The sequence below is a fragment of the Macaca mulatta genome, chromosome 15, assembly GCF_049350105.2.
Source record: "Macaca mulatta isolate MMU2019108-1 chromosome 15, T2T-MMU8v2.0, whole genome shotgun sequence".
Classification (NCBI taxonomy): Eukaryota; Metazoa; Chordata; class Mammalia; order Primates; family Cercopithecidae; genus Macaca; species Macaca mulatta.
In genome coordinates, this window is record NC_133420.1 from 103,245,835 (window position 1) to 103,262,721 (window position 16,887).

At 37.8% G+C, this 16,887-nt stretch overlaps 1 protein-coding gene across 4 annotated transcripts in view; it reads left to right on the top strand.

Moving 5' to 3' along the window:
* GDA (guanine deaminase) overlaps window positions 1-16,406 on the top strand; it is a 111,971-nt gene extending 95,565 nt beyond the window's left edge. For 2 of the 4 annotated variants that reach the window (XM_015117899.3, XM_015117900.3), the window contains exons 11-14: window positions 4,976-5,122; window positions 8,666-8,796; window positions 11,248-11,275; window positions 12,098-16,406. In XM_015117899.3, the coding sequence (XP_014973385.1) occupies window positions 4,976-5,122; window positions 8,666-8,796; window positions 11,248-11,275; window positions 12,098-12,168 (377 nt within the window). In that variant the 3' untranslated portion in view covers window positions 12,169-16,406. Of the gene's footprint in view, window positions 1-4,975; window positions 5,123-8,665; window positions 8,797-10,018; window positions 10,322-11,247; window positions 11,276-12,097 lie in introns of those variants that run through there. The other 2 variants (XM_077966213.1, XM_077966214.1) reach the window with 1 other exon arrangement.
* Window positions 16,407-16,887: the final 481 nt, after the last annotated feature.

Sequence of the window (16,887 nt, forward strand, 5' to 3'; positions counted from 1 at the left end):
CCAAATTCACACACCTTTCTGCATCTGCTGGCATTTTCTCTTCTTTTCCCTGTCACAGCAAAAACAAAAACAACAAAGCCCTTCTTCCAATCAAAGGCAAAAATACCAACATACCCCAGTATGTGTTCTGTTGTCTTTCCCTCTCCTAGCATCTCAATAAACTAATTCCTTTTGGCCGTAGATTGTCCTATATCATCAGTGTCTCCTTCCTGCTGGATCATTCCTGCTGGTACACAAACATTTAAGCAAAGAAACAAAACCTTTGTTTGTTTGTTTCTTTGTTTGAGATGGGGTCTCTGTTTCCCAGGCTGGAGTGCAGTGGTACAATCTCGGCCCACTGCAACCTCAGCCTCCCGGGTTCAACTGATTCTCCTGCCTCAGCCTCCCGAGTAGCTGGGAATACAGGCACATGCCACCATACCCGGCTAATTTTTGTATTTTTAGTAGAGACAGGGTTTTGCCATGTTGGCCGGGCTGGTCTTGAACTCCTGACCTCAGGTGATCCACCTGCCTTGGCCTCCCGCAGTGCTGGGATTACAGGCATGAGTCACCATGCCCGGCCCAAAACCCATTATTAATCAGACATCCTCCTCTTGCTCCTGCTCTACCTGTCTGCCTCCCTTCATGGCAAAGCTTATTCAAAGAGTGGGGATCCACACTGTCACTACTTTCTAGGCTCTTTTCCATTCTTCCATCAAATTCAGTCTGGATTCTTGCCCCACCCTCCATGACAACTGCCTTTGCTTTTTTCTTCTGTGGGTATTACCACTGGGATCTCTGCTGCCAGCTCCAAAGGTTGCCATTCTATCCTCATCCAATGGGACTTCTCAGCAGTATTTGCCATGATTGACTGTTCTCTCCATTGTCCAAATAATCTTATCTTGAATCCAATGAAGCACCTTCGTTCTTCCCTTCTTTGTCTTCTCTGAAGGCTGATTCTCTTCCTCCTGGCCATTTGAAAGCTTGCTACAAGGCTGTCTTTGGCAGTCTCTTTTTTGACTTTACACATTCTTCTTAGGAGGTACCATCTACAACCATGGCTTCATATGATTTAATATACTCAGATGACACACAGGTTTTTATATCCAGCCCAGACTTCTCTGAATTCTAAACCTATGTTTTCAACTAACTACATTCTCCCTTCTCTTAGACCCCTCCTGAAGAAACCCCCAAACTTCATTCTATCCCAAAACACATTCAAACCTAGTTCTCTAAAATAGCTCTCCTTTTTAGAGAATTCATTTTCTCTAACTAGAAACTTGGTCATTATCTTTGGGACCTTCTTCTCCCTCACTTCTTCTCCAGCATGATGCCCAACCTCATGACTCCTTAGTATCTCCTGGAACCATCCTCTTTCCCCTCATTGGTCACTACCACCTGATGCAAGCTGCTATCGTTTCTTGCTGAACTGCTGCACCAGCTTCCTAATGGGTCTCATACCCATCCTAGGCCCTTCCAGTCCATTCTCCTCTTTACAAAAGAATCACAATGAAAATCTGATCATGGCACCCTCTCGTGCTCGTCACCCTTCAATGGGATTTTGAATGTGTAAGGCTCATTACAAAGACCACAAAGCTCCGCATTGGTTTGACACCCATCCACTGCCAGCCTCATCTCACACTACTCTCTCCTCCCTACCCTGGCTATCTTTTATGAATAGATTGGGGTTTTTGAATACCCTGGCTATCCTCTCTATAAATTGCACTCCCTTCTCTCGAAAGTCCTGTATGCATTGTTTTTCTGTCTGAATGCCCTTTTTGCCTCTGTTTATATGGCTGAGTTCTTCTCATTCTTGTCTTAGATTAAAATGTCATTTCCTTAAAGAGGTGTTCCCTCACCATCCGATCAATATGGCCCCTTCATCTCCATTTTCTTGATCACTAAAGTGAAAAAAATGTATTGTTAATATGTGTCTGTTTATATGATTCTTTTCTTTCTCCCCAACAAGATAGTTAGCTCATTCATGTGGAGAGCCCATAGGTTTTATTTACAAGTGTTTCAGTAAATCAAATACATGTAAGGGGTGTAGTAAATGATTGCTGAATAAGTGAATGAATGCTTAGGAAGTGAGTACGTACATATGAAATCATTTTTTAGTCTTTCCATTGTCCTCCGGCTTAAGTTTTTGCTCTTGTATAATTTTGTTAAAGTCTTCCTGTAAATAATAGTGTCCAAATATTGACTCTGATGAGCAAGTAACAGTACCATCTTCATTGTGATGGTCCTGGGGGAGTCGTGGGGTAAGGAGACAGATCTTCTGAGAAAATCCTTCAATTTTCCTCCCTCCTCCACAGAGTTTCCACCCTTTGGCCCTCATTCTTCAGCACTTCGGTTATGTAACTTGAATTTTCTCTGCAGTTATTAAGATATGTGATGTTGGCCGGGCGCGGTGGCTCAAGCCTGTAATCCCAGCACTTTGGGAGGCCGAGGCGGGCGGATCACAAGGTCAGGAGATCGAGACCACAGTGAAACCCCGTCTCTACTAAAAATACAAAAAATTAGCCGGGCGCGGTGGCGGGCGCCTGTAGTCCTAGCTACTCAGGAGGCTGAGGCAGGAGAATGGCGTGAACCCAGGAGGCGGAGCTTGCAGTGAGCCGAGATCGCGCCACTGCACTCCAGCCTGGGCAACAGCGTGAGACTCCGTCTCAAAAAAAAAAAAAAAAAAAAAAAAAAAAAAAAAAAAAAAAAAAAAAAAAAAAAAAAGATATGTGATGTTATTTCTATTTTCTGAGAAAATTGAGGTTCATAGGTCCTAAGTTACTGATGAAAGGTCCACAAAGCAAAAAGTTCCATGTGCACAGTTTAAAACCAGGTCTGTAAAATGTAGATATTCATGATTTCTCCTTCCATCCTACCACAGTGCCTCTAGCCATATGATAAAGTAGGGATTCCACCTACATTAAATGTGTTGTAGATGGAAGGGGAAAACTACAAAGCTAATCCAGTTGGGAAGAATCAGCAAGTTACTATCACAGTGGAAATCCCTGGAAAAAAAAGGCTTGACTCTTACACAAATGGTCCTGACTAAATACCATGAAATTATGCAGCCCAGGGTTCTTTCTTTGATGAGCACAAAATTGTTTCTTGGTTTACAGTTATTTTACTGACATAACATTGACAACCAGAAGAATATAGGATGATTAAATCAACCTCATAAGGCATCTCTCAATTTTTTTCCAGTAAATTGCATAGCATTATTTCCTAATCTATCCTTATTCTTTCTGTAAGGTTAATTTTGAGTAGGTATTTAGGAAAATGCTACTTTCTGTGATGTTTTATACCTTATTTTTAAAACTGCAGGTATTTAAAATCTTCCATATTCACACCATCCTAACTGCATTGCTTTCATTTCTCTATGTTTACTTCCAGTCTTTACCCATATATTATAAAATATAGTCTTTACATATTTTCATGCCACATAGTGATATAATTTTTATTCCATCTTTATTTACATTTAACATTTTTGTTGTTTTAGCAATAAAGAAGGAAGCAGCAGACAGAATATTTCAAAGCTTAATGTGTGTTGTTCCCAAATTGTATTTGTTTCCTTAGTATTTGTTTTCCTAGCTATGATAAAAATGAAGATTTAAGGGATGGTTACTACATATTAACACAGACTAGTAACTTAAGTAGATGTAATGAAATTTTTTAGAGAGCTGGGTGATTCTCTGATTTAAATACAAGTTTAAGGACATGTAAGATAGTTGAGCATAAAATTGAGCTACAATCTAGAGTTACTACTAAATAGGCAATTATTTTGTTTTGGCAACATGTAGAGGCACTAACAATTACGTATGCCTACCTAGAAATGACAGAAGGGACACCTGAAATATGAAGCTTACTTTATTAGCTATAAATGTGTTTTCCTTTGATAAAACATACTAACTTACTTGAAATCTATTTATATAAACTCACTTAACTCCATGTTCATTCTTGTTAAAGGTTGTATTTCATTTGATTATGATTAGGGACTTTATTTAAATCACTAAAATCTCATTCCTCATTTAATGATGCCTACCAAAATATAGAGCTGTCTACATTAGCATTGCTCATTTATTACACTAATTTCCCAAAATATACAAGTTTATTCTAAAAGCTCTTCATAAAAATTATAAAGAAGTGGCTTTTAATTTCCCAAAGTTCTCATCTGGATTAGAACAAGGTTAGGATAAATTTTTAGTGAACAGAACCGTGAGCTTGTTTTAAACCACATATTATCTAAATTATCTTTATAACTGTGCAAGCATATTTCAACAATTTCTGTGAGGGTTCATGGACTCTTCAGAGATAAGAGTTTCTTTTGGCTCTTTAAACCATTTGAGTATTGTGGTGGGTTGTGTGTGGGTTCCTAAAATATGTCTGTCGGAATCTGTAAATGTGACCTCATTTGGAATAAAGGTCTTTGTAGATACAATTAAGGAAGAGATCTCAAGATGAGATCCTTCTAAAATAGAGTGGGTCCTAAATCCAGTGATCAATACCCTTAGAAGAGACAGGAAAAGGTAGACAAATAGAAAACACAGGGAGAAGAGAAGAAGGCTATTTGAGGATGGAGGCAGAGATTGGAGTGATGCTGCCACAAGCCAAAGAATGCCAGGAGCCACCAGAAGCTGGGAGAAGTAAAGCAGAATTCTTCCTTAGAGCTCCTGTGGGGATCGTGGCCCTGCCAACACTTTAATTTAAGACTTCTGACCTCCAAATTGTGAGAGAATAAATTTCTGCTGTTTTAAGCTAGAAAATTTGTGATTATTAGTTGCAGCGGCTGTAGGAAATTAATACAAGTATGCATTTGAAACTAATTGCAGCTTTTGAATTGCTTTAAATCTTAGTCTATGGCTATCTTGTGTTTATAGTTAAGAGCTTTTAAAAAAAGTATATTAAGGACTGAATGTCTGTCATAAAAACAATGCTATATATGTATTATTCCATTTATCCTCACAAGGTTACTGTTTTGGTTTTATTTTACCTACTGTAGACGTGGCTGGTGGCTATTCATATTCCATGCTTGATGCAATCAGAAGAGCAGTGATGGTTTCCAATATCCTTTTAATTAATAAGGTAAATGAGAAAAGCCTCACCCTCAAAGAAGTCTTCAGACTAGCTACTCTTGGAGGAAGCCAAGGTAATGACTATTACATTTTTCTCTCACACAATATACAACCATGCTGATATGTGTCCTTGGATGTAATATGAAGGTGCATGATTGATATTAGGAAAATCCAATATTCATAACGATCTCATCTCATGTAACATACCCAGAACTCGGCCAGTAAAGTGAAGTTCACTGACGGAGGAATCATTCCTTCGGTGATTTCACTGTCTTTGGTAGAATAGATGTCTGAGATACAGTTATCATATTGATTGTTTTAATGGATATTACATTGGTTACATGGATATGAGTTCTTTAAAATAATCCATTCTTAGGCCAGGCGCCTAAGAATCACAGTAACTCACGTCTATAATCCCAGCACTTTGGGAAGCTGAGGCAGGCAGATCCCTTGAGCCCAGGAGTTTGAGACCAGCCTGGGCAATGTGACAAAACCCTGCCTCTACAAAAAATAAAAAAATTAGCTGGGCTTGGTGGAGTGTGCCTGTAGTCCCGGCTACTTGGGAGGCTGAGGTGGGAGGATCATCTGAACCCGGGGAGGTAGAGGCTGCAGTGAGCAGTGATTGCACCACTACACTTCAGCGTGGGCAACAGAGTGAGACCTTGTCTCCAAATAAATAAATTAAAGAATCTGTTTTTCCACTGAGTGAGGTAACTTGCTCTCCAGTGGCCTGAGTGATAGTAAAATAGTAACCAAGGCTTACTAAGTTCTTTCCCTGTGATAGGAATCATACAACATACTTTATATGTGTTGTTATTTAATCCTCACAACCACTGTTATTCATTTCATTTTACAAACAAGGAGCCTGAATGAGGCTTACACAGCTGTCAAGCCACAGTGTGCTATGATTTGAATCCACCTAGCTGATGCCAGCATGCAGATTTCTTACCTTCTGCCCTTCCACTATAGTATCTTCCTGTATAAATCCCTGCCAAGACCATGTATTTGGTTCATATGCTTAAGTACACTAATTCCTCAAACCTCTTTAAAAGGATAAAGATGTAAAAATTTAGTTGGTTGATATGCAAATATTGCTCATCAGCTTTTTCCAGTTCTCAGGTATAACTGTATTGTTATGGAAAAAAATAAAAATTGGTCGTTGTATTCCCTTAAGTCACTTTAGAATTATAAATGTAATCAGAATGGATGATAGTGAAACACAGCATGAAACCATAGGTAGCTAGTGAGAAATTAAAATGTAGATATAGATTTAGAAACATATTTGGTTGTAGATTTATGATAGATACCCTGAGTCTTACAAATGGAGGACGATCGAAGCCAAGATTATCCTGGGAAGAGAAACTTCTCAGATGTTCTCTGAGTGTTGGGGACTAGAATGAACACCATAAGCACATTTCAAGAAAAACAAGTACAGGGTTGTTTTTTGTTTTAGTTTTTGTTTTGTTTTTTGCTTTTTTTTTTTTTTTTTTTGATTTCCCAAAGTCTTATGGTTCATTTTCCAAAATCCCAAGTTTCAAATCACTCACTATTTTAATAAGTGTTACAACCTTTCACCCACACCACCATTGTCCTTTCACATCTGAATTTGAGTTTGAGTAGTTATTCTACCATCTATGTTCATGGTACAAACAAGTCGTATTTAAATAGTGCTTTTTGAATTCTAGGCTCTCTGTGAGTTACTTCATCAGTATCCTGTTTCTTTGATCAAGCCAGCATGGGCGCCTACCAAGTCATTTGTACTTTGCTGTGTAGCTTTTAAATCTATTTTCTGGGTCACTGGGCTTACTCATGGAATTTCTCTTCCTTAGTTTGTTTCTCTACTACAGTCAGAGTAAAATGAGATGAATGGATCCACATTTAAAGTGTGGCATTTTCCCAGCACTGCCATGGCCTTTACACTCATTCTCAAGAAGATCAAGATGAGCAAAAATGATCTTCACAGAACCAACATTTACTCCAAAGGCAGCAAAACCGCATTTCCTGAAATGCATTTGAGTCACTTACCAGCCCAGTGGGATCTCTGTGCAACAATTTTTAATTATATCAGTTTACAAATTCACTGAAAAGAATTGTGTCTTTTTTGGTTAGTTCATTCCTGAAGTCTCCAGGCTCTACTGAACAACCCAGTTGGTTTATATATACCATCAACCTTGCCTAAACCCTAGTCACTGCACGTGGTTATCTGGTCTATTAAATGTGCAACAATTTTATGTTGAAGTCAGTCATTAAAAACTTATACTTGACATGCTGCTTTGTCAAGGGCAAAAAGAAGTCGAGTAATCAGTGAAGGAGGAGAGAATTTCCAATGATTTTCTATTACATTCAGTCATTCCCCATACAATTAGTAGGAGTCACCTGGCTCCTTTTAACATTTCGGATTATTTTCATACCCCTGTCTTGCTAAAGAGAGTACTTCAGCTAAAAAGCCATTTTTCTTTTCTGAGAATAAAAGAGTTGCCCTTTAAAGAACCTTTTAAGAACAAGTAAGATTTCTAAGTCAGTGTTTAGAGAAATGCCACAACTTTTGGATACCTATAGGTAGAAATATAATGTATTGGATAATGCCTAACAAAGGTAATCGATTCAGTATTTTAACATGAAAGTGTATCTTAGCAGTGATAGAATGCAACAAACACATGTGAAAATTGAAATAAATAATACTGCACTCTGGTTAACCTTCCTTTTATTCATGCTTCCATTTGTGACCCCAGTGTACACCTTCCTCAGATTACAGGCTTTAAGGAACTTTAGATCCAATACCTCCGTTGGCGAGGAAAGCCAACTACCCCCATCTTTCTGAAACTAAATCATAAAAATGAGAGATGTTCTTCCTTGGTATCCAATAATCTTGGAACATGAGTTGTAGCTGTGAGATGAGCCAAGTCAATAGATATTATTGGCCTGTGCTCTGTTTTAAAAAACCATTCTTCTCTGGTGACCAGAAAACCTTCAGGGTTGGAAAGAGATTGGTCTGTTTTCAAAAGCCCCTGGGACTTTTGAGTTATCAGAATCTGTTCACTTTGAGAAGTGAGCTTTTTTTTTTTTTCCATTCAGAGGATTTAAACTAAGGAATTTCTGATGGATATGCCTGCATTGACAAATATGCAAAAGGATAATTATTTTTTATTTATTCAAGGTTCATTTCACTTCCATGAAAATAAATCTTGTCAGCTATTTCATGGAACAGAAAGAACAAAAAAAGGCAATGCAAGGAGTTTGGAGTGTAGGGGGGAGAATAGAAGGGAAAAAGAATAAAGGTATTATGTTAATCATCACGTTTCTTAGAGGGATAAATGAAAAGCATAGACCAGCTGGGCTATGAAATGCACTGATAGAGCTGAAATAGAGACATATCAGAGTTATGATACAGTAATGAAGGGAACTGTTTTTATTCTCAGATTTTGCCTTCCTATGCATACTCCGCTTTATGTAAGAAGTCTTGTGACCTATTAGAATGAGAGTGCTTTTCTGTCTCACTGTTAAGACACTATTTTTTTTTCTCTCCTAGCGACATGTTGAAATCTGTCCTTACAAACAGACATTAGTGTGGTCTGATGGCTTGCAATCCTGACTGTTTATTCACTTGTTCTCAATAGCCCTGGGCCTGGATGGTGAGATTGGAAACTTTGAAGTGGGCAAGGAATTTGATGCCCTCCTGATCAACCCCAAAGCATCTGACTCTCCCATTGATCTGTTTTATGGGGATTTTTTTGGTGATATTTCCGAGGTAAGTAAAAGAAAGTTAATCAAAAGGCATTTATTTCATAAAGTCCTTGTCACAATAGCTTCCCTGTAGAAAAGAAAATAGAAACTGAAACATTTTAATGGAATGCAGGAAAATCTTAAAAGGGACACTAGAGCCCTTTAATAATTATTATAATTTTATGACAGCAATGTTAAAAATAATGGTATTAACAAAACTTTTTTTTTTTTTTTTTGAGACGGAGTCTCGCTCTTTAGCCCAGGCTGGTGTGCAGTGGCATGATCTCAGCTCACTGCAAGCTCCACCTCCTGGGTTCAGGCCATTCTCCTGCCTCAGCCTCCTAAGTAGCTGGGACTACAGGTGCTCACCACCACGCCTGGCTAATTTTTTGTATTTTTAGTAGAGACGAGGTTTCACCGTGTTAGTCAGGATGATCTTAATCTCCTGACCTCATGATCCACCTGCCTTGGCCTCCCAAAGTGCTGGGATTACAGGCATGAGCCACTGTGCCCAGCCAACAAAACTTTTATATTTTAAATGTTTTTGTATATTTGAATGTATTTGGCCACAAACAGCCATAATGTAATTAGCACTCATTGAACACTTGCTATGTGCTGGGTAGGCATGGGATTAGGCACTTCCTTATCTAATTTTGTTCGATCATCAGAGCAATTCTAAGAGAGTAGGTACTATTAATATTGCCATGTTAATTTATAGGGGCAGTGAGGCTTAAGGGAGGTTAAGTGATTTACGTAAAGACTCATAGCCAGTGATTAGTAGGCGGAATTTGGATTCACACACGGGACTTTCTGACTACTGGAGGCGAGGCTCTTGACTGTGATGCTATGTCAATGGTTTTAATTTTGTAAGAAAATGAACTTTGTTTCTCTTATTATAAAATGTTTTTCTATGGATACAATAAACTAGTTCATCTTACTTGAAAAATGATTCCTTGTAAGATATTGAGTTCTTCCTAAAAAAAGAATTAACTATTGCCATTTTTAAATTGATCTACTTATGAGAGTAAATGTGATAATAAATACATTAAAGTTTTTAAAAGAAAAATTCTGTATTATATGAAGTTTGTACCATTTGTTATTATAAAAGAGGAAAAATATCTTTTTCTCTACCCATCTTAGGGTCAAGGCTGAGGTCACTATAACAAGAGACAGATTAACAGGAGAAAGGCATACACATTTATTTAATATAAATTTTTTTTGAGACAGAGTTTGCTCTTGTCGCCCAGGCTGGAGTACAATGGCACGATCTCAGCTCACTGCAACCTCTGCCTCCTGGGTTCAAGCAGCTCTCCTGTCTCAGCCTCCCAAGTAGCTGGGATTACAGGCGCCCACCACCACACCCAGCTAATTTTTGTAATTTTGGTAGAGACGGGCTTTCACCATGTTGGCCAAGTTGGTCTTGAACTCCTGACCTCAGGTAATCCACCTGCCTTGGCCTCCCAAAGTGTTGGGATTACAGGCATGAGCCACTGTACCTGGCCTGTTTAATATAAATTTTACATGACAGGAGCCTTCATAAGGAAGTGAAGACCCAAACAAACAGGTAAACTTGGGTATTTTTATGCTAGGTTTGATGAAGAGTGGAAAGTTGTAGAGAAATGTGATAGGACACGGAGTGTGATCCAGTGGTAATAAGCTAGAGGGAACTTAGCAAGGCCTGTTTGTTCAGATTCTTCTCTGTGACCATTTGTCTCCAGAGATCTGGCATAGGGAGGGCACCCCTTTACTTAATGGTCTTACGACCTGCATCTGGGTGAGGGGTGAGGGGTGAGGGAGAGTCAGAGTGACCTTCCTGTGTTTGATTGGAGGTCGTGTGTCCTGACCCCATCATTATTTTCATGTTGTTTATTATTTTACTCTCTTATTAGAGTAAATCTCTGGGAATAGGGCTGTAGGGAATAGTCCTAGTCATTTTTCTTACATCAGGGGTGTCCAAGGGAGAGAATACAGTCATGAGTTCTTAGTTTCTGTTTCTGGTTGTGCCAGTAAAGCCCCCTCCCTCCTCCCTCTTTTCTGCTTATCAGTAGAGACAGAAACTAAAAACCGTGGCTTCCGGCTGCTAAAAGCCTAAAACAAAACAAAACAGAACAACAAAAACAAAATAAGGCAAGTTGGACAAGCTTGTCTTACATCATACCCCTCTTGAAATATTTGAATTATTTTACTAAATTAATTTCTTTAATTTATATAATACCTTTTCTCTGATGACTCAAAAGTTACATACCCAGAGCTTTCACACAATAGGTAAACTTCTGTTAATTGCCAGTGGATTATTTTGTTGTTCTGGGAGGTTTTTATGAAGCACATAGCCACTTCTTTTTTAATTAATAGAAGTCGATTTTGACATTAAGAAATAAATTCATATTTCTGGGCTTTGCCAGCCACTATTGCCTGTGAATTTACTTTTCTAAATGCACAAACTAGTCTTTCTTATTACTTTTATTTTCCATTTTAGGCTGTTATCCAGAAGTTCCTCTATCTAGGTAGGTAGATGTATGTCTCTATGCTAAATATTAAATAAAACCTTTTCCTGTCTTTTTCTTGGGTATGGCTCTATATATTTATCATACCATATATTAAACTCTATGTATGATAATTTGCTTTGATTCATTATTTTTTTAACACTCTGAAGCATCAAGCCCATTGGTGGCACATTATTTAAAGGTTCTATTTGAAATCTCTAGTCATACATTGTAAGCTGAGGAATGGAAGGCCAAAGGTGACGAGATCTTCATGTTCAACCCCCTTGTACTCATTCGGTATCTGACATTCTCCCCTACCATGTTTTTGTGACAAATATATAGTACAGTCTCTCTACACGTGCTTGTGATGTACTCACATTCAATTCCATTCAGAGAGAGAAACAGTAATGCAGAAGATTCTGCCCTCCCTCCCATTCTGTTGAGTGAGCTCAGGACTGAGTGAACTCGAGATGGAAAGACACATGTATTACTTCTTGTGGAGCTGATTCTGGAGCGTAAAGAGTAGTATTTATTTCTCAATGGGGGCAAAATGTAAACCAACCACTTTAGCTGAGAAAGGACAGCTATAGGCGGTTGAGTCAACTTTATGTGATTTCTGCCTCTGGTGCAGAATTCAGACCCTAATCATCAAATTAGCTATGACATTTTCTACCGGTCATATCTTCCTGTTCAGACTATAAACAATCTGAGGGTGGGGGGAAAGCAGCTTTTAGTATTTCCTCTCCTAGAAGTATCTTAAAAAAAAAAATCTCTCCCAATGGCAGGGAAGATACTTATTGACACAAAAGGATTTTATACATGATTCCTTGATTTTTCTTTCAGGAGATGATCGAAATATTGAGGAAGTTTATGTGGGCGGAAAGCAGGTGGTTCCATTTTCCAGCTCAGTGTAAGACCCTCGGGCATCTACGACATTCTCCTGGGATTAGCGTGGTTCTGCATCTCCCTTGTGCCCAGGTGGAGTTAGAAAGTCAAAAAATAGTACCTTGTTCTTGGGAAGACTATCCCTTTCTGTGTCTAGTTACAGTATTCACTTGACAAATAGTTCGAAGGAAGTTGCACTAATTCTCAACTCTGGTTGAGAGGGTTCATAAATTTCATGAAAATGCCTCCCTTTGGGGCTGCTCAGACTTACTTTAAGCTCAAACAGAAGGGAATGCTATTACTGCTGGTGTTCCTACGATAAAACTTAAGCAAAGCCTTTTTCATATTTGAAAATGTGGAAAGAAAAGATGTTTCTAAAAGGTTAGATATTTTGAGCTAATAAATGCAAAAATTAGAAAACGGAAAATGGACCCATGAGAGTATATTTTTATGAGGGAGCAAAAGTTACACTGCGAACAAATGTTAGAAAATCACTTCAGATTGTGTTTGAAAATTATATACCGAGCATACTAATTTAAAAAGAGAACTTGTTGAATTTCAAAACGTGTTTCTAGGTTGACCTTGTGTTTTAGAAATTTGCACTTAATGGAATTTGCATTTCAGAGATGTGTTAGTGTTGTGCTTTGCCTTCTTTGGGATGAATGTCAGAAATTGAATGCCACATGCTTTCTTAATATAGTTTTGTGCTTCAAAGTGTTTGACAGAAGTTGGGTATTAAAGATTTAAAGTCTCTTAGGAATATTATTCATGTAACTACATGGCATAAATAGTTGTATTTTTTGTGCACTTTAAAATCAACTTATAACTGTGAGATGTCATTGCTTCCATTTTATCAGAAGAGAAACAAATTCTGTGCTTAATGAAATTTATGTAGACTGGAGTCTTTGTGAACCGGGGCAAGTGATGGGCATCCAGGAGCCGCCAATACTAACAGGACAGGTTCCATTGCCATGGCCTATTCCACCCAAACAATATATTGTAGTTTCTGGAAATTCCGTACTCGGATATCAGTCTGCTAGAACTTTAAAATGAAGGACAAATCCTGTTAAAGAAATATTGTTAAAAATCTTTAAACCCTGTGTATTGAAAGGACTCTATTTTCTAATTTTCACCAATTTTCTGTTTAACTCCCTATAATTTTTAGGACATTAGAATTTTAGGATAATGAAGAGTACATAATGTCCTACTTAATATTTACATTAACAGGACAATTCTTACTAGATATTTAGGGACATTACAAAGCAAAGAATATTTTTATGCTTCCTAATACAGTGTGTTTTCCCATAACCTACAATTAAAACCAAATTATGACCTTATGATAAATCTTTAAGTATTGATGTGAATGTTATTTAAATTCTATATTTTTCTTATTAAATTGCAAATACTATAAATGAGCAAGGAAAAGGAATAGACTTTCTTAATATATTATAACACTCATTCCTAGAGCTTAGGGGTGACTCTTTAATATTACCTTATAGTAGAAAACTTTATGTAATATAGCTAACTCCGTATTTACAGAACAAAAAACATAGTTCCCCCTCCTGTAGTGTAAATTTTATTTTCACATACTTATGCTAATTTAGCAGTAATTGGCCCAGGTTTTTTCCCTAATAGAAATACTTTTAGATTTGATTGTGTATACATGACACCTAAAGAGGGAACAAAAGTTTAGTTTTATTTTTTTAATAAACAACAGAGTTTGTTTTGTGAGATAAGTAGCTTAGTAAACCCAATTTCCAGTCTTAGTCTGTATTTCTAATATTTCTAGTTCCTGAGCCATGTCAAAGATGCCTTGCCAAATTTCTCCCCATTTCTCTATGGGGCTAGCAAGAATCTTCAGCTTTATCCCTCAATCACTGCCAAAGGAACTTGATTACATGGTGTCTAACCAAATGAGTAGGCTTAGGAATTTAGATGAGATGTGTAAGATCCACTTACAGGCAGTAGCTGCTTCTAGTGTTTGCAAGATCCTACACTTTTACCTTCTTTAAGGGTGTACATTTTGATGTTGAACATCAGTTTTCATGTAGACCTAGGACTCCTGTGCAGTAAATACAAATAAGTGTAGCATCAGAAGCAGTAGGAATGGCCGTATACAACCATCCTGTTAAACATTTAAATTTAGCTCTGATAGTGTGTTAAGACCTGAATATCTTTCCTGGTAAAAATAGGATGTGTTGAAATGTTTATATGTACTTTGATCTCTCTGCATCACTTATAACTTATGTGTTCTATTTCTTCAAGTGCGGTGTTCCTGAATGTTATGTATGCTTTTTTTTTTTTTTTTTTTTCTGTACCACAGGCATTAGCTATACCTGGGGCCAGATTTTCTGCACTTTGAAATGTTGCCTTTGCCTAATGTAGGTTGACTTTCTGAATTTTGGAGCGGCACTTTTCCAAGCCAATCTTATTTGTCCCTTTTTGTTTGAATATCTTGCTCTCTGACAGGAAAGAAACAATTAACTTAACAGCCTCCTCACCCCACCCTCCACCATTTCCTTCATGTTCCATGGTATTTTCAACAGAATGCTCCTTGAAAGGTAAAAACCATTCAAAAGTATCGATTATCATAAATTCGCAAAATATTTTTGCAACCAAAACACAAAAGCAGGCTGATCAGCTAAGGTAAATTTCATTTTCAAACGAGAGGGAAACATGGTAAGTAAAAGATTAGGAGGTGAAAGGTTGTCCTGAACAGACCCAGGAGACTGTTCCCTGATTTATTCTCTTGGCTGGTTCTCTCGTTGAATTATCAGACCCCAAGAGGAGATCTTGGAACAAGCTCCCTTCATGCCAGAGGTCTTTCTAAGTTAATGCTGTGAGCATTGAGCCCCTATTAAAACTCTTTTTTACTTCAGAAAGAATTCTACAGGTTAAAGGGAAAGAAATGGTGGGAAACTCTCCCCATAATGCTTAGCCAACTTTGAAATGTACCCTCCAATATCCCCACTGGCAACTGCAGCTGAGATCTTAGAGAGGAAATGTAATGGGTGTGAGATCTAGCAATGCATTTTGAATCTTCACTCCCTACCAGGCTCTTCCTATTTTTAATCTTTTCACCTCAGAACTAGACATATGGAGAGCTTTAAAGGCAAGCTGGAAGGCACATTGTATCAATTCTACCTTGTGCTATACGTCGGAGAGATCCAAAATTTGGATGCTTCTGGAGACTCTTGGACATCTTTTCATTGTTGTCCATTTTTAAAATTGATGATGATGGTTGGAAACATTCACATGCTTAAAAGCAATGGTGTGAGTTATTAACAGGTAAACGAAAAAGTAATGACTTGAAATGGTTTTTAAATTGTTTGGATTGTGAAGAATTTTTGAAGTGCTTTTTTTTTTTTTTGTACGGCTTCAAGGAGATGTTAGCAATTTCAGATCTACTAGCCAGTTTAGGTATGACTTTGGAAGTGCAGAAACAGAAGGACACTGTTAGAAAATCCTGACATTGGTCCCCATGCATGTGTTCACACCTGGTTTCACCTGCCCTTCCTTCCCACAGCCCTGAGTGTGAGAGATTGAGAGTTGAGGGGTTGCTTTGTGGATCTTGTCCAAATTTAGTGAAATGTGGAAGTCAACCAGGCCAATGGTGGAATTAAATGTAAATTCCAAGAGGACTTTCACAGTCCATGGGGTTCAAATGACTTGGGTAACAGAAGTTACTCTTTTTTTGTGTGTGTGAGCAACAAGGCTGTTTATTTCACCTGGGTGCAGATGGGCTGAGTCCGAAAAAGGAGACAGCAAAGAGTAGTGGGATTATCATTGGTTCTTATAGGTTTTGGGATAGGCGGTGGAGTTAGGAGCAATGTTTTGTGGGCAGGGGGTGGATCTCATAAAATACATTCTCAAGCGTGGGGAGAATTACAAAGAACCTTCTTAAGGGGGGAGATTATAAAGAACCATCTTAAGGGTGGGGGAGATTACAAAGTACATTGATCAGTTAGGGTGGGGCAGAAACAAATCACAATGGGGGTAACAGAAGTTATTCTTAGCTTATCTGTTATGTGACAGTGATTTACCTGTCCATACCATTTCCAACCCAAAAGCCTGTCAGAAAGCATTCTTCAGAGAAAACCAGTTTACATTTGTTGTTAAACTCCTGATCGCTACTCTTAAGAATATATATGTATGTATTCATAGGAACATTTTTTCTCAATATTTGTATGACTCGCTTACTGTTATTGTGCTAAGTGAGCTCCTATGTGCTTCAGACAAAAATAAATGAGACTTTGTGTTTACGTTATTTTTTGTTGTGAGTTCTCTCTGTTTGGTTTTGTTGTCAATTCTATCAATCTGCCGGAAGGGGAATTGATTTTACAGTGTTTTTCTTCTTTTAGCATGAATTTTAAAAAAATAGAATAGAATACTTAGCTGTGAGCCAACATGTATCTAACATCCTATGATAGTCACTATACATAGCTTTTAAAAATTAAGCTCGAATGTTCAGCCTTTTAGAAGCAGATTGCTATTGCTTTTGATTTCAGCATAGTGTATATTTTATATATTTTAAGACATTACCCAGAGTGAGTAATGCACTCTATATGAAGAATCAGTTCACACAGACATATGTGCATGTGTATTTAAAACAAAAGTTTCACAGAATAATACTTTCTCTATTTGTGATGCCTTGGGCTATTTCCTGTACACTTTATTCTATGACATTTTATTTTATTCTCTACTTTTTAATGCTGCGGATGATTCCCCAGTTGGTTTCTTGAGCTTCT